At 40.1% G+C, this 26,078-nt stretch overlaps 2 protein-coding genes and 1 long non-coding RNA gene across 4 annotated transcripts in view; 2 read left to right on the top strand and 1 right to left on the bottom strand.

Moving 5' to 3' along the window:
• The first annotated feature begins 354 nt into the window (after nucleotides 1-354).
• The window catches only part of LOC148775594 (uncharacterized), a 41,323-nt gene continuing 15,599 nt past the window's right edge, over nucleotides 355-26,078 (top strand). Inside the window, exons 1-2 of one of the 2 annotated variants that reach the window (XR_016039040.1) lie at nucleotides 355-974; nucleotides 24,948-25,094. This is a non-coding gene — a long non-coding RNA (uncharacterized LOC148775594). Of the gene's footprint in view, nucleotides 975-1,339; nucleotides 2,031-24,947; nucleotides 25,095-26,078 lie in introns of those variants that run through there. The other variant, XR_016039039.1, reaches the window with a different exon arrangement.
• On the top strand, nucleotides 2,133-3,431 carry LOC129553582 (olfactory receptor 52B2-like). Its single transcript, XM_088843602.1, is given in 2 exon segments — nucleotides 2,133-2,680; nucleotides 2,835-3,431. Coding segments are annotated over 2 exon segments (1,020 nt in total). The 5' UTR covers nucleotides 2,133-2,257.
• OR56B4 (olfactory receptor family 56 subfamily B member 4) lies at nucleotides 14,921-15,886 on the bottom strand. Its single transcript, XM_055422549.2, has one exon. The coding sequence runs from the start codon at nucleotides 15,884-15,886 to the stop codon at nucleotides 14,921-14,923; it is 966 nt and encodes a 321-aa protein (XP_055278524.2).

The raw sequence follows: 26,078 nt of genomic DNA on the forward strand, positions 1-26,078 counted from the left end.
GATGTTGCCAATAAAATTGGGATAATCTAAACCTAGTCCAGCTAGCTAATTTCAAACATATATAAACATTATATTTAGATTATCTATCTGAATCTATATATCTATGTATATTGTTGTTGTTATTCAGTTGCTAAACTGTGTCTGACTCTTTGTGACCCCATGGACTGAAGCATGCCAGACTCCCAGCCTTTACTCTTTCCTGGAGTTTGCTCAAATCCATGTCTTTCGAGTCAATGATGTTATCGAACCATCTCATCCTCTGCTGCCCCCTCCTCCTTTTGCCTTCAGTATTTCCTAACTTTAGGGTCTTTTCCAATGAGTCAGCTCTTCATGTCATGTGGCCAAAGTATTGGAGCTTCAGCATCAGTCCTTCCAATGAATAGTCAGGGTTGATTTCCTTTAAGATTGACTGGTTTGACCTCCTTGCAGTCCAAGGGTCTCTCAAGAGTCTTCTCTAGCCCCATAATTCAAAAGCATCAGTTCTTTGCCACTCAGTCTTCTTTCTGGTTCAGCTCTCATATCCGTACATGACTACTGGAAAAACTATAGCTTTAGCTGTTTGTGCGGACATTTATTGCCAAGGTGATGTACTGCTTTTTAATATGCTGTCTAGGTTTGTCAAAGCTTTCCACCCAAGGAGTAAGCATCTTTAAATTTCATGGCTGTAGTCACCATCTGCAGTGATTTTGGAGCCCAAGAAAAGAAAATTTATCGCTGTCTCTACTTTTCCTCCTTCTTTTTGTCTTGAAGTGATGGGACTAGATGGCATGCTTCATTTTTTTGAATGTTGAGTTTTAAGCCACCTATTTCACTTTCCTCTTTCACCCTCATCAAGAAACTCTTTAGTTCCTCTTCACTTTCTGCCGTTAGAGTGGTATCATCTGCATATCTGAGGTTGTTGATATTTCTCCTGGCAATCTTGATTCCAGCTTGTGATTCATCTGGTCTGGCATTTTGCATGATGTTCTCTGCATGTAAGTTAAATAAGCAGGGTGACAGTATACTGATGTTGGCAATTTGATCTCTGGTTCCTCTGCCTTTTGTAAATCCAGACTATACATCTGGAAGTTCTCAGTTCACACACTGTTGAAGCCTAGCTTGAAGTAAGTATTTTGAACATCACCTTACTAGCATGTAAAATGAGAGCAATTGCCCTTCATTGGGATTGGAATAAAAACTGACCCTTTCAAGTCCTGTGGCCATTGCTGAGTTTTCCAAATTTGCTGGCATATTGAGTGCAGCACTTCAACACCAGCATCTTTTAGGATTTTAAATAGCTCAGCTGGAATTCCATCACCTCCACTAGCTCTGTTTGTACTAATGCTTCCTAAGGCCCACATGACTTCACACTCCAGAATGTCTGGTTCTAGGTGAGTGACTACACTATTGTAGTTATTCAGATCACTAAGACATTTTTTCTGTATAGTTCTGTGTATTTGTGCCAACTTGTCTTAATCTCCTCTGTTAGATCCTTATTGTTTCTGTCCTTTATCATGCCCATCCTTGCGTGAAATGTTCCCTTGATATCTACAATTTTCTTTAAGAGAAAAAATATATGAAAAAAAAAATATATATATACTTTCCCTTGTGGCTCAGCTGGTAAAGAATCCATCTGCAATGTGGGAGACGTGGGTTCGATCCCTGCATTGGGAAGATCCCCTGGAGAAGGGAATGGCTACCCACTCTAGTATTCTGGCCTGGAGAATTCCAAGGACTATAGTAATTCCAAGGACTATAGAATTCCAATACTATAGTAATGGGCTTGCAAAGAGTCATACACAACTAAGTGACTTTCAGTTTCATATTATATGTATGTATATAATTATGTAAGGGTTGTAAGAGGAAACAGAAAGAAGTTTTTTTTTGTTTGTTTGTTTTGAGCATACCACCCAGGCTGCAGTACAGCTGATGGCTGTGGAGAGGTTGAGGTTGGGAAGCTAGGAGAGGAGGAGACAAATTAGTTATGAAGCTATTGGAACAGAATGGTGAAGGTTGGCCAAAGCCTGAGTAGAAGCATGTAAATGAGAATGGTAAGTTATGTCTGTATTCTAGACATTGCTGCATTGTGATCAGGAACCTATGTCTATATGTTTGCAGTGCTAGGCTAGCAAGTGAAAGCCTAACATTATATATGCTAAGTCAAGGCATTAGTGATTGAATTCATTATCTAATGTTCAACTTTAGTGAAACTTATGGCTGATTCTGCTCAACGACTCCTAATTTCTGTGGTCTTCATAGAGAGACTCCAAAAGCAGGCATGTTTGGCGCTAACCTCACCACCTTCCACCTCATTGTGTTTGTCCTATTTGGTATACCAGGGCTGGAGAAGTACCATACCTGGCTCTCCATCCCCTTCTGCCTGATGTACATCACTGCAGTCTTGGGAAATGGAGCCCTCATCCTTGTTGTCCTCAATGAATGCATTCTCCATGAATCTATGTATGTCTTCCTATCCATGCTAGCTGGCACTGACATCCTGCTGTCCACCACCACCGTGCCCAAGGCTCTTGATATGTTCTGGTTCCATGCTGGGGAGATTGTCTTTGATGCCTGCATCACTCAGATGTTTTTCATCCACGTTGCCTTTGTAACTGAGTCAGGATTCCTTCTGGCCATGGCATTTGTCTGCTACATGGCCATTTGTACTCCTTTGAGGTACACAGCTATCTTAACTCCTCAGTTCAGTTCAGTTGCTCAGTCGTATCTGACTCTTTGCTACTACATGGACTGCAGCACGTCAGGCTTCCCTGTCCATAACCAACTCCCAGAGCTTGCTCAAACTCATTTCCATCGAGTCAGTGATGCCATCTAACCATCTCATCTTAACTCTTACTGCAATCATAAAAATGACCCTGGAAATCTGGGGACAGAACCCTGGGGCCATTTTCCCTATCATATTCTTGCTGAAGAGGCTGCCATACTGTTGAACCAACGTCATCCGCCACTGATACTGTGAACTCATTGGAGTCGCCAAACTGGCCTGTGCTGGCATCACCGTCAACATCTGGTGTGGTTTCTCAGTGCCAGTGGCATCAGTTTTGGTAGATGTTGCACTCATTGCTATTTTCTACACTTTGATCCTCCAAGCCATGTTTAGACTTCCTTCCCAGGATGCCTGGCACAAAGCTGTCAATACTTGTGGTTCCCACATTGGATTCATTCTCCTCTTTTTCATCCCATCCTTTTTCACTTTCCTGACCTATTGCTTTGGCAAGAATATTCCCCACGATATCCACATCCTTCTGGCAAATCTCTATGTGTTAATTCGCCCCATGCTTAATCCCATCATCTATGGAGCAAAGACCAAGGAAATCAGGGACAGTGTGGCTCACATGCTATCTGTTGTGGGGAAGTCTTGCGAAAGCTCATGGTTCCTTTACAGTTTTCAAAGCAACAGGAAAAAAGAGAACTTACCAAGTTCCCAAATTTAGACGCTATAATGTGTTGCAGAAGAATGCACATGGGCCCTGGAATAAAAATGCATCTGGATTTAAATCCTGGCTTCCTTACTTTCTGATTTTTGACCATGGGTAGAGTCCCACTTTTTGGAAATTTAGTCCTAACCTATAAAATGAAACGTTGTATCTAGGCTCTAAGGCTTAAATTAAATCTGTTAAATTAGCTTAAATTAAATTGTAAACAACATGGTACATTGCTTAGCATTTAGTGGACTATCAATGTTAGCTATAGTTTTAAATTGAAGTTTGTTGCCTGAGGAAGATGTTTTAGATTTCATGTATATGAGATTTCCAATGTTTCCAGAGGCTCCTCTACCTCCTGCTTACCTTCCAAGAACATCATAACCTCCAATACCACTGCCATCATAACCACAAGTTTATTTTACAAATTAAATTGTATAATGAATAAAAAAGAGTGTTTTAAAAATTATACTGTTGGGGTATGGAGGTTCCTTTAAAAATTAAGAATACAGCTACCATACAACCCTGCAATCCGATCCTAGGCATATATCTACAGACAAACATGATTTGAAAGGATACATGCAGACTCATGTTCATTGCAGCACTGCTTACCATAGCCAGGACATGGAAGCAAGCTAAATGTCCATTGACAGCAGAATGAATAAATATGAAGAAATATGAAATATGAAGCATTAGAGTGAAAGAAGTCAGACACAAAGACACATACTATAAAGCTTACATATGGAATCTAAAAAAACCAAACTCACAGAAACAATGGAATTGTGATTACCAGTGTCTAAGGGGGAGAAATGGAAAAATGTTGGTTGAAGTGTACAAACTTCCAGTCTTAAGACAATTAAGTTCTGGGGATCTAATGTACAATATGGTGATTGTAGCTAATAATGCTGTATAATACACTTGAGAATTGCTTAGAGAGTACATCTTAAATGTTCTCACCACACACAAAAAATGATAATCATATGATGGGGTAGAGGTGTTAGCGATACTATGGTGGTGATCATTTTGAAATATATGAGAGTATCAAGACAAAATATTGTACATCTTAAACTTGCACATGTTATATGTCAATTATATCTCAATAAACCTGGGAAAAAACACTTGGAGGAGAGCCATCAGTAGTCATTCAACCTACAATATTATCATATTTTCCTTTTCTGTGTGAATAGCAAGTAATGTTTTATTGTGTCAAATAACTAGAAATTTGAAGTTGTATGCTTACTAATATAGTCACCGATTTTCATAATTTTTGAATAATGAAAAGCATATTTAACTAACAGGATTTAATGAAGATTAAATGAGATTGTCTTTGGGGCAATTCTTAAGCTGCCAAGTACTCTAGAGAGTATTTCAATTATTCTTATGTCCCCTCCAGATGGATACATGGAAGCAGTTGGGTTAATCTGGAATCCTCTTCAGTGATTATTTCTCTTCTCCTCTTACACTTTGGAGTCTGAAATTGCTGATCATTGGTGGAAGAGTCAGCATGACTTGTTGGAAAATAATGCAACTTCTCTTCACACAACTATCTTTAAACACAGCTCTCAAGTCCACTCATCATGGTTTAAGGGCTGATTACTTGAGGTTTTCTGCTTTCATGTCCTGCTCTACATTAAACTACATATTCTGAGTGGTCACCTAATGGTTCCTACCACTGTTCCACAGCAGTGGAGAATCTGTCTTCCAAGGAGTTGATGATAGCCATGTGTGAATTCATCCACAAGCCTCATGAAGTCTGTCCTCAGTACATAGTCCGGAATTTTTTTTTTTTAATATATATATATATTGAGAAAGACAGTAAATCTATTGTCCTATAAGTTATTCACATAGAATTTGTTAGGCAGTGCTGGGGTTCAGAGTCCTGTGCTAGACACACTGACTTTTACACAGGTTTGCTGGAGACAGAAAAACTGTAAAAATTCATCTAGACCCCCCCATCTCCCACCAAAGGCACTTGGAATTATTTGTCCAAGCTTTGAATTTTATTGCAAAAATTTAAAAATTACCCTTTATGGACTGTACGTGCTTCCCTTGTAGCTCAGATGGTAAAGAATCTGCCTATAATTCAGGAAACCCAAGTTCAATCCCTGGGTGGGGGAAGATCCCCTGGAGAAGGAATGGCTACACATTCCAGTATTCTTGCATGGAAAACCTCATGGACAGAGAAGCCTGGAAGGATGCACATTCAATGTACATTTTCTTCTATTCTCTTTCAATTTCATCAACATCCTAGTTACATATGGTAATAGGGTTGTTCCCAGTGTACAAACGAGAGAAAAAAGAGGGAGGTTAGATATATTGCAAAGACACTGTTCTGTGTTTTGCATTGCAGTTAACCAACACAGGTTGTAAGTAGAATTGGAGCTTACTCCAATAGTAAGTAGAATTGGAGCTTACTCCAATAGTAAGCAAAATTGGAGCTTACTATCTTACCAGATGACTAAGAAACTAAGAAAGGTAAGGATATGAAGTCTAGTCAAGGATATGGTTTTTCCAGTGGTCATGTGTTGATATGACTATAAAGAAAGCTGAGCACAGAAGAATTGATGCTTTTGGACTGTGGTGTTGGAGAAGACTCTTGAGAATTCCTTGCACTGCAAGGAGATCCAGCCAGTCCATCCTAAAGGAGATCAGTCCTGGGTGTTCATTGGAAGGACTGACGTTGAAGCTGAAACTCCAATATTTTGGCCACCTGATGTGAAGAGCTGACTCATTTGAAAAGACCCCGATGCTGGGAAAGGTTGAGGGCAGGAGGAAAAAGGTATGACAGAGGATGAGATGGTTGGATGGCATCACCAACTCAATGGACATGTGTTTGGATAAACTCCAGGAGTTGGTGATGGACAGGGAGGCCTGGCGTGCTGCAGTACATGGGGTCGCAAAGAGTCGGACACGACTGAGTGACTGAGCTGAACTGAATGGAAGGGTATGAAACCATGGGAAGTATGGGAACTAGCCCTCTCCATTTGTCATCTGTTTTTTATCTGTGTGGCAAAACACTTGAAACAAATATTATAAATCAACTATACTTCAATTAAAAAATTCATAACAAAAAGATGCAGATAGGTCTAGACTCTGTTGAGATCTTCATCCACTCATCAGGGAAGGTAATATTAAACTACAAAATGAAGAGACTTTGGGGCAGGTGGTCTCATTACCTTTCTTCCAGAAAGCTTTGTGTTTTCAATACAAATTGGTTCCATATATGGTTTTTGGGCTCCAAAATCACTGCAGGTGCTGATTGCAGCCATGAAATTAAAAGACGCTTACTCCTTGGAAGGAAAGTTATGACCAGCCTAGATAGCATATTAAAAGGCAGAGACATTACTTTGCCAACCAAGGTCCGTCTAGTCAAGGCTATGGTTTTTCCCGTGGTCATGTATGGATGTGAGAGTTGGACTGTGAAGAAAGCTGACCGCCGAAGAATTGATGCTTTTGAACTGTGGTGCTGGAGAAGACTCTTGAGAGTCCCTTGTACTGCAAGGAGATCCAACCAGTCCATTCTAGAGGAGATCAATCCTGGGTGTTCATTGGAAGGACTTATGCTAAAGCTGAAACTCCAATACTTTGGCCGCCTCATGCAATGAGTTGACTCACTGGAAAAGAGTCTGATGCTGGGAGCGATTGGGGGTAGGAGGAGACGGGGACGACAGAGAATGAGATGGCTGGATGGCATCACCGACTCGATGGACGACATGAGTTTGAGTGTACTCCGGGAGTTGGTGATGGACAGGGAGGCCTTTCGTGTTGTGGTTCATGGGGTCGCGGAGTCGGACACGACTGAGCGACTGAACTGAACTGAACTGATGGTGAGGGAGGTCAGCCTTTGTCAAGCCACAGAAGAATTTGTTACATTTTTGCCATATACAATCGTTTTTTCACTACGGTGAATGAAAATCTGCTGCTTTCACTGTTAGACAAGCATTTGGCAATATTTTAAAAAATAATTGCTCAATTCACATATAAATTTACCGTTCAAAGCATACAGTTCAATAGTTTTTTAGTATATTCACAGTTGTGCAACTATCACCCGCTATCTAATTCCAGAACACTTTTATCTTCACAAAAAGGGATCTGTTACCCATTAGCAATTATCATCATTCCTCATCATCCAGCCACCAGCAGACACTAGTCTACTCTCTGTCTCTAGGGCTTTGTCTATTATGCACGTCATATATATGGAATTATACAATATATGACCTTTTACTTCTGGCTCTTTTAACTAGGATAGTGTTTTTAAGGTTCATCAGTGTTGTATCATGTACCATAGTGTCAGAACTTCATTCTTTTTTGTTGTTGAATAATATTTCAATATATGGATATGCCTTGTTTGGTTTATCCATTCATCAACTGATGGGCATTTCAGTTATATTCCATATGTGCAACTTTTAAATATAATTTCTTCTCATTGAAAATAATATATATAGTTCTACTTAGGCAGGAACTACCTCTTGTATTTATTTTCATTTATATTATTTAAAAATAACATTTATTTATTTGGCTGCATCAGGTCTTGGGATTTTTCATTGTGCACAGGCTCTCTAGTTGTGCCTGACCCTGTGATAGCTGAGAAGTTTTTCTTTGCATAATCCTCTGGCTGGATCGCCTGACCATTTTCAACAAGGACTGTTAGAGCTCGGCCTCATCTCCTTGGCCTTGTTCCAGATACAGCTATTAAGCTTTGCACAAGTGAAGAGACTAATGAAAGATAAAGACAGGCAAGCTGAGAAATCCAAGGATAGTGAGCCAGAGTACAGTCCAGGACAGAATCCTAGCGGGGTGGGTTGCCTCCCTGATTCCCCTCCCAGTGTCTTGGTATTGGCTGGTTTTCTTACTACTGCAGAGGCACTGTGAGGCGCCATGAAGCTGTCATCAGGTTGGTGCATCCTTCAGGGCTGCTTCCCTGCCCATGCCTGTTGCTGCCTCTGCTTAGCCATTTGTGGCTCAGAGCAAATATATCCCCCTCCCTACCACTCCTGGGGTTTGGGGTCTACATCACAGCTGTGAAGTGACCTGATCTTGCACTGACCCTCCTTGGCTCCTTGCTTGAGGCAGGTTAATGTCTTACTCCAGCAGGAGGGACCCTTGGTGCCTTTGGGGGTTTATCTTGGTCATCTGTGAACCATCCCTTTTAAACCTAGTCTTGGGAGGCAGTACCACCAGATGAACAGTTCTGCCAGGTTGAATTGTAGGTATAAGCTGTGTTCTCAGGACTTTCCTGGCTGTCCAGAAGTTAGGGCTCTGAGCTTCCACTTCAAGGGGCACAGGTTTGATCCTAAGTTCCTGCATGGCTGGAAAAAGAAAAAAAGATGTGTTCTCCCTTCTATCCATAGTTGGGTTTCTCCCCACTCATTCTAGCAAGTAAAGTCAGTTTTGTTATAATGTGACACATGTTACATTATAAAATCTTAAAAATCACCGTGCTATGCAAATCCCACATGAAATCCATAGGATTTATGGAAGAATGGAGTTAGGAGCACAGTATGCAAAAACTTTGTCAATGGCATGTAAAAAAAAGAGAAAAAATAGAAACAGTACCAGAGTTTTACACATGTTAAATGATTAACAACAATACAAATACTACAAAGAAAACAATGCTTTGAAAAAGACATGAAGTTTGTGGAAGTAGGTACACAGATTGCAGCTTGTGAATTATTTTGAAGTGGTAGAAATAACCTTATCTGAAATCAAATGGAAAGTTGTGAAGTGAATGGAGGAAGCTGGTGGATACTTGGAGTGTGTGCTGAGTGCATGTGTTTTGTGTACTCCTAATGTCGTTTGTTTTCAGCTTGATGCAGCTTTCTCCATCCAACCCATGTTACTAGTGTACAAAATTGCCCAAGGGCAAATGTGAAATTCAGTTATGCTCAAATTGTTTCAAAACATATCATTGGTTTTGGGGCATATTTGTATGTTCAAACCAAGTGACACAGCAGAACTGAGTGTATGTGTCACTTTCTCCTCTGTCAATAGACTTCCTCTCTCCCATATCATGCACCTCAGTAAATGGCCGTCAACTTAAAACAACTCTGTTCCACATATTTATCCCTAGGTCTTTCCATGGCACTTTCCAGTCTCATTCCTCTATCCTCAGGATCTGCCTACTATCTTCTAAGCTGCAGTGAACATGGGCGTACAGGTGTCTTTTCAAATTAGTATTTTTATTTTTGTTTGGATAAATACTAAGAGTGGACTTGTTGGTTGATACATTTGTTCTATTTTTAATTTTTTGAGGAAACCCATACTGTTTTCCATAATGGTTGCACCAATTTTCTATTTTTGCCAACAGTATACAAGTATCCCCTTTTCTCCACATTCTTGCCAAAACTTTACTATTTCTCAAATTACTTACAAGTGAAAGTGAAAGTCACTCAGTCATGTCTGATTCTTTGCGACCCCGTGGACTATATAGTCCATGGAATTCTCCAGGCCAGGATACTAGCGTGGGTAGCCTTTCCCTCCTCCAGAGTATCTTCCCAATGCAGGAATCGAACCCAGGTGTCCCATATTGCAGGCAGATTCTTTAGCAGCTGAGCCACAGGGAAGCCCAAGAATACTGGAGTGGGTAACCTATCCCTTCTGCAGTGGATCTTCCTCATCCAGGAATCTAACCAGGGTCTCCTACATCGGATTCTTTACTAACTGAGCTATCAGGGAGGCTTAAAAATTTTGTGCTATTTCTCAATTGCTTACAAAGGGACTATTTATAAGGATGTGGTCAGCATGAGATCCTAAGTGATCCTAAATGCAGTTATCTAGGGCTCATAAGTAACAGCACATGTCACCACCTTTAGCTGTGAAGGGTTGAGTGACTGGATTCCTGAAGTGGAGAGCTGGCATAGAGAAGGTTACCTTTAAAGGAGTTTCTTTTTTGGGTTGATGTTGTTGAATTTGTTCTATCTTTTCTGGTGTGAGTTATATTTATAAACATTTATGTCACTCTTTCATGTTGATTTTCCTCAAAAATTTTGAATTTGGTAGTAAATAAAAATTGCACTGAACAGGATGAACAAATGGAAGTTGATTTTATCTGATACTATTGCTAGCAGTGGGGGAGACAACACAGAGCAGGTCTAGATACTCAGTTCTACTAAAACAAAAGGTGGAGTTGGGCTGGGGTAGGTGTCAGGAGAAATGGGTTTCAGCCCTGGACTGAGCTAGTGGAAAAGTAGTGGAGGACTTTAGGGAGAGGTTGATCAATAGGGTTTGTCATGCATATGGAGTTATTCCTGAGATTGCAAAGGCTTTTGTCTGTGATTAGGCCATCTGTGCTTGCTAATAGCTGTTCTTAGAAGTTAGTTTCCATAGAGGCTGAGAGATATGGTGCTATCTCCTTCATTGTTTATATTTTAGGAGAAAGTTCCCAGGTCTTGAGAAAGACATTTCTAGGTTGTAAAACTGAGAGAAGATTGGGAGAAGATTTATTTATATGGCAAAAGGGCAGAGAAAGAATTTACAAGTTTTCTCAAGCAAATGTCCTAAGAATAGGGAGGCTAGATGCTAACAGGGAAGAAATCTGTCTAAAGTTTAGACCAAGCCATCTTGGTCATTGGCTAATTGTTTTTCTTTCTAGTTGGCAATCTCAGAATGCCGGTGTATTTGTTTGATGCAACTTGTTGTTAGGGAGGTGTGGGGTGTGCCAGGGGTAGATTTATGGTTAAGCTTCTTTTCCATGTCTCATGGGGCATGAATATTTGCATCCATTTGGGTTGCCGTCCTATTTTCTGACCCAGGCATCACTATTCTGGAACACTCACTCCTCTTGCCTGGCTTTTGGCTCACTTCTTGGTCTAACAGTGTATGTGGAAAGGCTCTCCTGCCTACCTGCTCCTACTCTGCTACCCATTAATCAGCAAGTTGATTTTTTCATGCCCCCACCACCCCCCGCTCTTTTAGCATCAGATATTTCTGAATCTGAATCAGTATTATTTTTGTAGCAGTCCTTTTCCATGCACCTTTTGGTCTTGCATTCTTTCTGATAATTCTGTTATAGATTCTTTATTCTTTTGGAGTTTCTTTATGTTTTCTCTTTTTAAAATGGCTTTGCATTTGTTTTGTATTGTGTTATAGACTTCCCTGATGGCTCAGAGGGTAAAACGTCTGTATGCAATGCAGGAGACGCGGGTTTGATCCCTGGGTCGGGAAGATCCCCTGGAGAAGGAAATGGCAACCCACTCCAGTACTATTGCCTGGAAAATCCCATGGACAGAGGAGCCTTGTAGGCTACAGTCCATGGGGTCACAAAGAGTCAGACACGACTAAGCGATTTCACGATAGATAGACTTACTATTGACTATCTTGTCAGTATTGCTAGGTTTTAGAGTGGAAGGAGGAGACTGCTGTGAATGCTGAATTTCTCATGTGGATTCAGAGATCTTTGGAACTTATTTACTCTGGAATCGTTGAGACCTTCTTCATGGCACATTATGTTATGTATATCTGAAAATATTTCATGGAAAGAACGTGATGTATATTTTCTGTTCTCAGAAGTTAGTTCATTCAGAACGTACTCAAACCCAACTTCCTATAACATTCCACCATCACAGAGGCTGGGAATGAGACCAATAAAAGACTTAACTTTTGAGTCTTTCTTGCAATCAGATCTCAACAACAGTCTCATTTCTGGCCAACAAGGTATGAGTAAAAGTCTGTTGAGACTCCCTTTTAAATAACTTTCTTCTTGTCTGGAATGTGGGGATGAATGTGGAGTAAGGTATCTATAGTTTAGGATGACAGAGCAGAAAGTCGAAAGAGCCTGATTCCTTCATGTCACAATTGTTGCTGTTGTTCAGTCGCTAAGTCATATCCAACACTTTAAAACGTCATGGACTGCAGCACTCCAGGCTCATCTGTCCCTCACTGTCTCTTGGAGTTCGCTCAAATTCATGTCCATTGAGTTGGTGATGCTATCTCTTCCTCTGCCTCCCCCTTCTCTTTTTGCCTTCAATCTTTCCCAGCATGGTACAACAGTGCTGCTTTAATAATTCTGAACTGCCTGACGGTGGTGTGTATGTGTGTGTGATGAGAAAAATAAACTCCAGTTTGGTTGGCCACTGTTATCTACTGCTCATATACAGCGACTTAGCAGCAGCAGCAGCAGCAGCAGCATACACAGCCAAATACAACCCTAATAGTTTGTTACCTAAAGTTAAGGAGGCACACCTCTCTCCTTCTTGATGTTCTGTGCCATGTGCTGGCCAGTCCTTTGCCATAACACTTCTGTTCGCCCTTCACTCACTCTGCAGAGTTGGAGGACACTCTTAAGTAGGAGTGTCTTAATCTGAGCAGTTGATGAAACAAAAATGTTGAATAGAACTCAGTCCTTTTCTCTCTCCTAGTCTCTAGACCATGTGTCTCTATGGCTCTCAGCCATGTGGTAAACCCATTTTTAAAGGTCCTATATCTGCAGGGAATCTGCAGTTGGTGAAGGTCAGTTTGACTCAAGAAATTGCTAACATTCGGCTAACTGACAGCATATTGAACAAGAGGGTATACAAATCTATAAAATTTAGGCATTCAAATACATGTCTTTGTTGTATTTTCCTTTTTCTACTTGCAGCCAAGGCAGACTTCTGGGAAGATATTACTATGCACTTCAGAAATAAGGAATTATGCTTCACCTACTTGAAGGTGGTGTATCTACATATATTATTTAGAATTTTTCTGCTTAAGAGGTTTGTCTATTCTCCCTTACATATTTATTTATTGGATCATTTATTTATATCAGAATGGAGTCATGGATATTTATTTTGTACTTTTTAGTTATAATCCAGTACTAGAACTTCTGACCTGTAAAGAGCTTTCTATCATCACTCCTATCCTTACAACAACAACAAAAAGCTGAAAAAAAGGAAATTCAGTGATTTTTCTTCTACTCATCAGAGAATTGACATTGCAGGGTAACTTCTACCCCCAAATTTGGGAGGACAGGTAAAGACAGAGAATACAGAGAATCTGGCTGATAGGAGCAGAAGCTACTGGAGCCATAAGCTGGTAGGAGGACTTCAAAGGTAGTTTAGACAAATCCTGGAGGATGTGTGTGGACTAGCATGAAAATGAGAAACACTTGGAGTTGTAGTCTTAGGGAGGCTCCACACTTTAAATCTAGCAATTCTAGCAGATTCTTATAGTAAGATCCAAGAATGGATTGTGAAATAAGCCCAGAGCATGCTCCATGTTAGAGGCCTCCTCTCTAGGGGAAAAGACTTTATTAGAGACATATCCTACCTGGAGTGGGGGATATTTCTCTGACTTCAGGTTGTTGGTTAGTTCTGTGATTTCACTTCTCTGATGGGTCCAGAAAAACAGTTGATTTTTAGTTTGTTCAGGTTCATCTCGATATAAGGATGGGAGTGGCAACTTCTAAGTTCTTTTTATATGTTGAACAGATAAGAAATCTGTCTGAGTTTTCTTTGATACTCAGATCTTAGCCACATAGTTTTTACTAATTTGTTAGTTTTCCATTCTCTCTATACCCTTATTCTACCTGGGAGGCTTTGTCTGAATTATCCTTATCAGCCTGTTGGTAGAATTGGAAATCTAGTCTCTTGGATGGTAAGATTAGAAGAAATTCCAGTAGTTCTTTTGGGATTTACATTTCCCTCCCCGAAATGTTAAAGGATCTCAGGGACTTAGTCCAAGCACCATATGGAAAGAGAAACAGGCAGTTTGACCCATGCATTAGTACACTACTTTTTATCAGCTGCAATACTTCTGCTCTGGGTGTATGGGATCACTGTTAATAAAACAGGTGAAAGCTGATGGTTCATGCTGCTGTTGCTGCTGCTGCTGCTAAGTCGCTTCAGTCGTGTCCGACTCTGTGCGACCCCATAGACGGCAGCCCACCAGGCTCCGCCATCCCTGGGATTCTCCAGGCAAGAAAACTGGAGTGGGTTGCCATTTCCTTCTCCAATGCGTGAAAGTAAAAAGTGAAAGTGAAGTCGCTCAGCTGTGTCCAACTGTTTGTGACCCCATGGACTACAGCCCACCAGGCTCCTCCATCTATGGGATTTTCCGGGCAAGAGTACTGGAGTGGGGTGCCATTGCCTTCTCCAGATAGTTCATAGATAAGCCTTGCCCATAGATACAATAAAGCCTTTCTATTTAACTCACTCTGTCAAAGGAAGATGATTCAGTTCCTTGAATATTCCTGGCCTACGTTTTGCTTGGGTTCCAACTTCACTCCACAACTTCCTTCCTATTTGACCTTAGGAAAGTTTCTCAACTTTCTTGCCTCATCTGCAAAATGTGTAAATAACAATGGGTCTTGCTTCACAGGGTTGTTCTGGGAATTAAATGAGTTACTATTTGTGAAATGTCTAGAACAGTGCCTTGCACATAGTATGTACTATGCAAAATAAGTGAATTAATTTGAATTGATGATCCTAGTAATTGTGATATTAAAATTTTGTCCCAGAACGACTGGGCTCCAAAGCCTGTGCGCTTTCAATACCAATGATAACTTTCTGCTATTTAAAGCTGGCTCATTTCCTAGACATATTCTCACCCAGACCAAACAACCTTTGGAAGCCCACTCTCAGCTCCTGGGTCCTAAGGGCATACACCATAGGGTTAAGGGCTGGGGGGATGACACTATGCAGCACATTGAGAAGAACAGGGATGATGGGAAACTTTCTTCCTGCCAGATGGGTGACAGATACTACAATAATAGCTGTGTAGAAAAAGAGAATGAGGATGAGATGAGAGCTGCAGGTACTCAGGGCCTTAGATGTTGCTTTAGCAGAATTCAACCTCAGTACTGAGCGAATAATCAACAGGTAGGAAGCAAAGACCAGACCCATGTCACTCCCAACCATAAACCAGGCCAAGGCCAAATGGTAAAATCTATTAATAGTGATGTCATCACAGGCCAGACTGGTGACCCCCAAGTTAGAGCATAGGCAGTGGTCAATCTCATTCCTGGAGCAGTAGTGTCTCTGGGCAGCAAGTACAGGCACTGGGATGATCAGTAGGCCATTCCTGAGCATCATAGACAGTATGACTTTGATCACAAAAGTCTCAGTGACTATGGAAGAGTGCTGAAGGGGATAGCAAATGGCTACATACCTATCCACAGCAATGCAGAGGAAGATGCCTGACTCCATGCCCATGAAAAAGTTGATGGTATACATCTGAGCAAAGCACTCAGAGAGACTGATGGTCTTGGCTTTAAACCAGAAAATGGCCAGGATTTTGGGCATGATGGTAGTAGCCAGGCCAATGTCCACTACAGCCAAAATACCAAGGAGGTAATACATGGACTGGTGTAAGGTAGACTCATGATGGATGGTGATCAGGATGAGGAGATTAGCACCAAGAGCTAAGAGATAGAGAAGAGCCAGGGGTAGGGAGAGCCAGTGTTGCCAGCTGTGAATGCCTGGAAACCCCATTAGGACAAATTCAGACACTTGAAACCTTGAGCCATTGGTTATTCTTAGGGTGGTATCCATGTCATGGGATGTCTTCTTCTCAACATTTATCTGTGAATTAAGGGAAAACAAGAATAGGCTGCAGTTAGCCCAGCTGAGAATCAAAATTCATGTAGAGATTCACCAATGACTCAGTTCTTTTTAGCGTAACATGTCCTCAACTTGCTTGAGACCCTTGGAAAAAGTTCAGATAAGAACAATGGAAGAGCCAAAACAGATTCTAACATAAAGCTTTTAGTAGAATAAAAGTGAAGATTTATGGCTTTGTTTTCTTGAAATTTTGAGTAGTTATTTTTAATATGTGGGGGTTATGAACACAGAGCAGAACACATATGGATATGTAAAGAATCCAAACTTTCAGGAGGTAAAGTTTAAGGGCAGAAGTGTTCTCCCTGTTCTTGGAGATCTTAAGAAAGAGAATAAGCCACAATGAGAACCTTGCTTTTATCTAAACAGCACCTGAAGCTGACAAATTCTTTCTGACAAAACGCATCTCATTTAATCTTCATCAAACAGCTGTTGCTATTCACATATGCATAGAGGATACAGCACTTAAATGATTAGTCTAGATAAGAATCATATATTGAAAACACTAATAAGCGATAAAGCTTATTTTTTTATACAGATGAAGTTTCACATAAGTAGAGTCCTTTATTCTGTGCTTTTTCTTAATATAGAACATATAAATTTCCTAACTAATTGGAGAACCCTTTAAAAGCATTTTAAGTCTTAAAAAATTTATAAATTATCAATGGCCACTAAAAGTTTTCATATTTTTTTAATAATATCTCCCCTAACTTTTGTTTGGCTTTACGTGTATATGTATGCATTTTACTTTGATACTTATATTCTTTTCTTTTTTTTCCTATGTGTTTTCAGCTTAATTAGAACTTTTTCACCAAAAATTTATGGACGGTATCTATCCGAAACTGTAAATTTCCCAAATTCATAAGAAAAAATTTTGTCTATATTTGCATTATTCTGGGGGAAGGGTCCATGTAGCTTTCATAAAATTCGCAAAGCATTCCGTTTTACAAGCAGGAAACAATTACAAGAAATTATTCTTTACTCAAACTTTTGACCAATTCCTCTCTTATGACTTTCCATCTTTTAATGGTTGACCTTTTGGTTCTGTGTCTTAACTTATGTACATGGTGTTAATTTTACTGTTAATGAGAAGTATTTAAATAAGTCAGTTTCTAATAATTATTAGAAATGTCTTCTACATTTCTCAAGTGATTATTATGCTTCCTGTGTTACATAATAAACTTTTATATGCATAAATTTTACCTGGGCAATCAACTGTTCTATTTTTTATGGTTAATTTTGTGCCAATATAAAACTGAATTAGTTTTAGTTTTATAATATACTTAATATGCAATAGAACTATATTCTCTTATTACTTATTCTCTTTAATTTCAAAATCTTTTTCATGTGTTTATTTTCCAGATTAACCTTAGAATTCCCATGTTGAGTTCTAAAATAGTAGTTTTAGTTGGAATTATGTTAAATTTGTAGATTAATTTTGACAAAAAGTTCATGTCCTTATGCTATCAAGTTTTCTCATTCATAACTATGATTTTTCCTCTGCATTTGTTAAATCTTAATGTATATGTGCCCACACTCTCAATCTTCCCAAGATGAGGATAATACCATCACAGTGTTGTATGGGACAGTAACACCCATGCTGAACCCACTGATGTACACTCTGAGAAGCAACGATGTGAAAGATACGCTATTTAAGGTGGTCAAAGGAAGGAAGTTGGCTTGATGGCCTTAGATATCTTGTCTGGAATCCTTGTCAATGAGTCACCAGTCCTTTACTCTTTCACAATTGTCCACAAAGAACTGAATAAAAGATGAACCTATCTCAGACCCAATCAAAAAAGTTCTTTTTTGTTCTGCACTGTTCTTATTATGACAAATAGTATTTTGGGATGTTTTAAATGGATGTGACGTTTTTGTATTATGTATTCCAATGTGTATTTATGACCGAGGGAAATTCATTGAATTTATTTTCTTCAGTGTAATTATATTGTTCTCTTTAATTTCCTTTTTCATTCATCCATTGCGCTAAACTTGTGCCATTTTTAAAACATTTTATGGGTATATTACATCCACCAATTAATGATTGAAGATAAAGTACAGTTTGGATTTATTATGTGTTGAAGTTATATTTGTTTTATTTTTGTCTTGTGTATTAGCTATTTTTCTAACTGTTGTAAATTCTTAACACTGATATTCTTTTTCTGATGTTCTAGATAAAGCAAAAAGTTGGTTGCATACATTGTTATTTTCTCTTTTTATGGATATTAATTTATCTTACTTTTTGCTTCATATCTCAAATAAATGGTTGAAAATTCATTATTAATGTAAAGTAGGTATGATGGCAAACTTCTTCAAGTTTTTTTTGGTCAGATTTTAATAGGAATTCAGCTTGAATGTGACTTTAAAAGTTATATGTCTTCTTTTTATTGGATGTAGTCAAGTAGTCTTTTCTTTGAAGTTTGTTCTGAGAATCTTGAATACAGAATTTTTATTTTAGACCCCTCTGTTTATAATTTATTCACTGATGATTTTAGAACTCAGTGTCATTTCTCTCCTGTTTCCTAAATTATGGACCTTGGTCCCTTAAAATGTGGAGAACCTGAGAGAAGGAAGGAACTAAAGGTGAAAAATCAAACAAGAAGAGCTAACTATGGAGGCCAAAGATAAGTTACATAATCAAAATCAGATCAGGACAGGATTGTGAGAACACAGGATGCATCCATCCCCTTACCCAGAATGCAGGTCATACATTCCTCGGTTCGCTCACTATTTCAGAAGGAGCTCTGAAGAGCGTCTCAGGCTGCAATGCCTTCTGTAGATGCTCCTGCTCTCCTTGTTTCAGTTGCTCGTGTTTGGCCTTTTGTTATTTAGAACAGATTCCTGTCCTCACCGGCCATACCCAGAGTTTGGAGTTTTTGTATAAATTTGATCCCTGAGATGTCTAATCCTGGTGTTCTGCTTTCTAGGCTCTCCCTACTGTATTTCAAGCATCTTCCAGGATCTTTTTTTTTACATTGTGGTAGGAATAGAACTCAAGGGCTCTTAGGGGTTAGCCACTTAATGTCTGGGAGTAGTTTCAACTCTAGTCCCAGGGCAGTCCAGCAGATGGACAACTTTTCAGCTCAGGATCCTGAGGGATTAGTTCACCCTTGTGTGATGAATAGTGCTCTTCTTTAAAGAAAGTTTTGAAGTCGCCCTATCTCAAAATGTATCTTTACTCCATGCCATTTCCACAGATTCCCCACCCTCATTTCCTGCTTCACAAACGTGAGTAACCTCTTTGTGTCACTGCCTTATCTTCACATCCTATATGCATCTCATCTCACTGCAATTTAATTTTTCAACATCACATGGAAATTGCTCTTATTAATGACCTCAATTGCCAAAAATATGGTGTAATTTTTAGAACTTAATTTTACCTGAAACTTCTTTATTTTTCTGAATTGATAAGTTCCTCCCACTGGGTCCACTTGCCTTTATTGTCCTTCAAGACATTGTACATTTCAGTTCAGTTCAGTCACTCAGCCATGTCGGATTTGCGACCCCATGGACTTCACCATGCCATGCCAGGCCTCCCTGTCTGTCACCAACTCCCGGAGTTTACTCAAACTCCTCTCCATCGAGTGGGTGATGCCATCCAACCATCTCATCCTCTGTCGTCCCCTTTTCCTCCCACCTTCAGTCTTTCCTAGCATCAGGATCTTTTCAAATGAGTCAGTTCTTCCCATCAGGTGGCCAAAGTATTTCAGCTACAGCATCAGTCCTTCCAATAATATTCAGGACTGATTTCCTTTAGGATGGACTGGTGAGATCTCCTTGCAATCCAAGGGACTCTCAAGAGTCTTCTTCACACCACAGTTCAAAAGCATCAATTCTTCGGCGCTCAGCTTTCTTTTTGGTCCAACTCTCACATTCATACATGACAATTGGAAAAACCATACCTTTGACTAGATGGACTTTTGTTGGCAAAGTAATGTCTCTGCTTTTAAATATGCTATCTAGGTTTGTTATAGTTTCTCTTCCAAGGAGGAAGCATATTTTAATTTCATGACTGCAGTCACCATCTGCAGTGATTTTGGAGCCCCCCAAAATAAGTCTCCCTGTTTCCATTGTGTCCCATCTATTTGCCATGAAGTGATGGGACCAGATGCCATGACCTTAGTTTTCTGAATGTTGAGTTTTAAGCCAAAAATTTCACTTTTCTCTTTCACTTTCATCACGAGGCTCTTTAGCTCTTCTTCACTTACTGCCATAAGCATCATGTTATCTGTGTATCTGAGGTTATTGATATTTCTTCTGGCAATCTTTTATTCCAGCTTGTGCTTTATCCAGCCTGGCATTTTGCATGATGTATTCTGCATATAAGTAAAGTAAGCTGGGTGGCAATATACAGCCTTGACACACTCCTTTCCTGATTTGGAACCAGTCTGTTATTTCATGTCCAGTCAACTGTTGTCTCTTGTCCTGCATCCAGATTATTCAGGAGGCAGGTAAGGTAGTCTGGTATTCCCATCTCTTGAAGAATTTTCCACAGTTTGTTGTGATCCACACTGTCAAAGGCTTTGGCATAGTCAATAAAGCAGAAGTAAATGTTTTTCTGGAATTCTCTTGCTTTTTCGATAATTCAACGGATTTGGCAATTTGATCTCTGTTTCCTCTGCCTTTTCTAAATCCAGCTTGAAAATCTGGAAGTTCACGGTTTATGTACTGTTGAAGCCTGGCTTGAACAATTTTAAGCATTATTTTGCCAGCATGTGAGAAGAGTGCAATTATGCAGTAGTTTGAACATTCTTTGGCATTGCCTTTCTTTGAGATTGGAATGAAAACTGACCTTTTCTAGCCCTGTGGCCACTGCTGAGTTTTCCAAATTTGCTGGCATATTGAGTAAATCACTTTCACAGCATCATCTTTTAGGATTTGAAATAGCTCAGCTGGAATTCCATCACCTCCACTAGCTTTGTTCATAGTGATGCTTCCCAAGGCCCATTTGATTTTGCATTTCAAGATGTCTGGCTCTGGGTGAGTGATCACACCGTTGTGGTTATCTGGGTCATGAAGATCTTTTTTGTATGGTTTTTCTGTGTATTCTCGCCACCTTTCTTAATATCTTCTGCTTCTGTTAGGTCCATATGATTTCTGTCCTTTAATATGCCCATCTTTACATGAAGTATTCCCTTGGTAGCTCTAATTTTCTTGAAGAGATCTCTTGTCTTTCCCATTCTATTGCTTTCCTCTATTTCTTTGCACTGATCACTGAGGAAGGCTTTCTTATCTCTCCTTGCTATTCTTGGAACTCTGCATTCAAATGGGTATATCTTTCCTTTACTCCTTTGCCTTTAGTTTCTCTTCTTTACTCAGCTTTTGTAAGCCCTTCTCAGGCAACCATTTTGCCTTTTTGTATTTCTTTTTCTTGGGAATGGTCTTGATCACTGCCTCCTGTACAATGTCACGAACCTCCGTCCATAGTTCTTCAGACATTCTATCAGATCTAATCCCTTGAATCAATTTGTTACTTCCACTGTATAATCGTAAGGGATTTGATTTACATCATAACTGAATGGTCTGTAGTTTTCCCTACTTTCTTCAATTTAAGTCTGAATTTGGCAATAAGAAGTTCATGATCTGAGCCACAGTCAGCTCCCAGTATTGTTTTTGCTGATTGTATGAAGCTTCTCCATTTTTGACTGCAAAGAATGTAATCAGTCTGACTTTGGTATTGACTGTCTGGTGATGTCCATGTGTAGAGTCTTCTCTTGTGCTGTTGGAAGAGGGTGTTTGCTATGACCAGTGTGATCTCTTGGCAAAACTCTATTAGCCTTTGCCCTGCTTCATTCTGTGCTCTGAGGCCAAATTTGTTACTCACAGTGTTTCTTGACTTCCTCCTTTTGCATTCCAGTCCTCTATAATGAAAAGGACAGCTCTGTTGGGTGTTAGTTCTAGAAGGTCTTATAGGTTTTCATAGAACCGTTTAAGTTCAGCTTCTTCAGTATTACTGGTCGGGGCATAGACTTGGATTACTGTAATATTGAATGGTTTGCCTTGGAAATGAACAGAGATCATTCTGTTGTTTTTGAGATTGCACCCAAGTAACCCTGGAGAAGGAAACGGTAACCCACTCCAGTATTCTTGCCTGGAGAATCCCATGGACGGAGAAGCTTGGTAGGCCACAGTCCACAGGGTCGCAAAGAGTCAGACACGACTGAGCGACAGAACGGAATGGAACGGAACTGCATTTCAGACTCTTTTGTTGACTATGAGGGCTACTCCATTTCTTCTAAGGGATTTTTGTCCACAGTAGTAGATATAGTGGTCAGCTGAGTTAAATTCACCCATTCCAGTCCATTTTAGTTCGCTGATTCCTAAAATGTCAATGTTCACTCTTGCCATCTCCTGTTTGACCACTTCCAATTTGCCTTAATTTATGGACCTAACATTCCAAGTTCTTATGCAATATTGTTCTTTACAGCATCAGACTTAACTTCCAACATAAGTCACATCTACAACTGGGTATTGTTTTTCTTTGGCTCTGTCTCTTCATTCTTTATGGAGTTATTTCTCCAGTGTTCTCCAGTAGCATATTGGATACCTACTGACCTGGGGAGTTCATCTTTCAGTGTCCTATCTTTTTGCCTTTTCATACTGTTCATGGGATTCCCAAGACAAGAATACTGAAGTGGTTTGCCATTCCCTTTTCCAGTGGACCACGTTTTGTTAGAATTCTCCACCATGACCTGTCCGTCTTGGGTGGCCCTACATGGCATGGCTCATAGTTTCATTGAGTTAGACAAGGCTGTGGTCCATGTGGTCAGTTTGATTAGTTTTCTGTGGTTGTGATTTTCGTTCTGTCTGCCCTCTGATGGATAAGGATAGGAGGCTTATGGAAGCTTTCATATGGCAGAGACTGACTGAAGGGGAAACTGGATATTGTTCTGATGGGTGGGGTCATGTGCCCATCAGACTGGGATTAAATCTTTAATCCAGTTTTCTGTTGATGGGCGGGGCTGAGTTCCCTCCTTGTTGTTTCACCTGAGACCAAGTTATGGTGGAGGTATTGACGATAATGGTGACCTCTTTCAAAAGGTCCTGTGCACGCACTGCTGCGCTCAGTGCCCTCGACCCTGCAGCGGGCCACCACCGACCCACGCCTCTGCCAGAGACTCTTGGACACTCACGGGCAAGTCTGGGTCAGTCTCTTGTGGGGTCACTGCTCCTTTCTCCTGGGTCATGGTGCACACAAGGTTCTGTTTGTGCCCTCCAGGAGTCTGTTTCCCCAGTCCTGTGTAATTTCTGGTGGCTCTATGGTGGGGTAAATGGCAACCTCCTCCAACAGAGCTTATGCTATACCCAGGTCTGCTGCACCTAGAGCCCTTGCCCCTGCGGTAAGCAGCTGCTGACCCGCAGGAGACACTCAAACATTCAAAGGCAGGACTGACTCAGTCTCTTTGGGGTCTCCTGGTGCACACAAGGTTTTGTTTGAGCCCTCCTAGCATCTCTGGCAGGTATGGGGTTTGATTCTAAATGCAATTTTGCCCCTCCTACAGTCTTGCTGTGGCTTCTCCTTTGCCTTTGGATGTGGGGTATCTTTTTTCAGTGGTGACGGTGACGGTTGTTCAGCAGCAAGTTGTAATTTTGGAGTTCTTGTAGGAGAAGATGAGTGAACATCCTTCTACAGCACCATCTTGTACTTTTACTATTAATTAAATTGGAATAAAAGAATGATATTGAGTTTGTATTCAGATAAAATGTTCTTTAATGAGAGATGTATTCTCTGATCATTCTATCTAAATTAGCAACTCCAACTCTGTATAATTCTCTGCTTTAAATTTATCTCCATGCCACATAGCATCTCATGACATGCATATTGTAAGTCATTTGTTTGTTTTTCTTTTCTTTTTCTCATACTAAAATGTAAGCTCCCCGAGAATACGCTTTTTGCCATTTTTGTTCACTGCTCTAAACCCAGCACTTAGATTAGTTCCCGGCACTTAGTACATGTTTGATAAATGTTTGTCAAATGTGTGAATAAATATTGAGAAGAGGCATATGGGAGAAGTCTTAAGGAATTTAAAAGTATGATGACGGTAATTCTGGTCTCATAGAATGAGTTCAGAAGTATTCTGTGTGTGCTGTGCTATGCTAAGTCACGTCAGTCGTGTCTGACTCTTTGAGACCCCATGGACTGTAGCCCATCAGGTTCTTCTGTCCATGGGATTCTCCAGGCAAGAATACTGGAATGGGCTGCCAGGACTTCCTCTGGGGGAGCTTCTCAACCCAGGAATTGAAACTTAGTCTCTTACATCTCCTGCATTGGCAGGTGAGTTCTTGACCACTAGTGCCACCTGGGGAGCCCACAAAGCATTCTATTATCCTCTCTTTTTTGGAATAATTTAGGAAGGCTCTGTGTTAATTCTTCTTTAAACATTTGAGAGAGTTCATCAATGAAGCCTTCTGGGGTTGGGCTTTTCTTGTTGGAAGCTTTTTTTGATTACTGAGTCAACCTTTTTACTTGTCATGAGTCTGTTTATATTTTAGATATCTTTTTGAGCCAGTTTTGGTAGTTTGTATGTTTCTAGAAAGTTTTCTCTTTAATGTAGGTTATCAAATTTGCTGGCATGCAATTTTTTATTCTCTTATAATCCTTTTCCTTTTTGTGAGCTTGGTGGTAATGTTTCCATGTTCATACTTAATTTTTGTAATTTGAGTCTTCTTTTTATCTTGGTTTTTCTGATTATGCCCCTAGATCTGGGCATGCTTATGGCCTTCTAGCTCCCCAGGAATATGTGGGAGCTTTTCAAAGCTCTTATTTGCCAAGACATCTCACTCCTCAGCTTTTCTGCCCAAGCATTTGGTATGTCCATTGTTTGCTTTGAGTGTCATTCCTTTCCACATCACAGAGGCTAATACATTTGTGTTTAAATATTTTTTGCCAAATGCCCTCAAGTAACCTCCACTATATCTTTATAACCTCTACTTTATCTGCGGAGAGTTCTGAGTTACGAGAAATAAAGACAAGCTCTTTGTTTCTGTCTTTCAGGGAGCCACCAGATGGGTTAAAAAATGACAACAATTCTTTGAGAACAAGGTCTGCTCTACTCCTTCCAGGACCACGAGCCCACACAGGGAGCACAGGCTGCTCTTTCCAGGAATGTCACCGAGTCACAGAGGGAGAGATGGAGCCTAGGTTAGTTAAAATGCACAGAGCTCTCCTACTGAGATTCAGTCATCTTTTTATGATTAAGTGCCCGCAGGCTTTGCTGAGCCTTATCAACTTCCACAGTACAGCTTATGCAGCACATGGTGGCCAGCAGCCCCTCCTAGAAGCTCCCCGGTATGATTTTGTAGCAGAACGCTCTGGTAATATACCTTCTTGTGAACAGTTTTCTCTGGCATCCTGAAAGTTGGATTTCTGGCAAATTCTGCTGGCACAAAATCACAGCAAATTTCCCATTCAGTGTGCCATCCTGTACCTTCTCCAACAAGGACTGGATCTCAGCCCATTGGAGCTCTTCCTTCGGAGAATCCATCTCACCTCTAGTGGCACTGGCTGCTCCTATATCTGCTATTTATATAATCTTTAGAGTTCTCTCTACTTACCAGACAACCCCTTGATTTTCCAATTCCTTGTTATAGTTGACAATTCTTTTTATTTAATATTTCCTGTTCAGGTTATATGGCTTCCCTCTCTTTATTGGACAGAGGATGATACACTGGGGAAATGTATGCAAAAAATTATAAACAGTGAATTTGGTAAAGCTTCACAGTGAAACAAAAATAAATTTTCTTAATGTAATTGTGAACTATGCTAAAAGCTCTAAAATACTTTTGATATAGAAGATATGTTTTACATTAATCATCAGCAATGACTTGAGACTAAAATTCCAAATGATATCAGCAAAATTCAGTATTCTAGTTATCTATGCTTTGTACAAACACAGAGTATAAAACAGCACCTATTTTATCACTCTCACAGATTCTGTGGGTCAGGAATTCAAGAACAGTGCAGTGGAAAGGTTTTCTTTCTACTCCATGTATCTGAAATCTCAGCTCAGGAACCTCAAATAGCTGGGGGTTAATCAAATTCCCAGGGTTGGAATCACTCAACAGGATTGGCTCCTGGACTGATACAATTTCAAAGCTGGGCTCAGCTGAGGTTGCTGACTGGAAC

Source organism: Moschus berezovskii, chromosome 14, assembly GCF_049115385.1.
Source record: "Moschus berezovskii isolate FMDL1 chromosome 14, NW_MosBer_1.0, whole genome shotgun sequence".
Taxonomy (NCBI): domain Eukaryota; kingdom Metazoa; phylum Chordata; class Mammalia; order Artiodactyla; family Moschidae; genus Moschus; species Moschus berezovskii.

Bases quoted from the DNA above. Each gene is read 5' to 3' on its own strand.
- OR56B4 (XM_055422549.2), bottom strand. From the start codon at position 15,886: ATGGATACCACCCTAAGAATAACCAATGGCTCAAGGTTTCAAGTGTCT.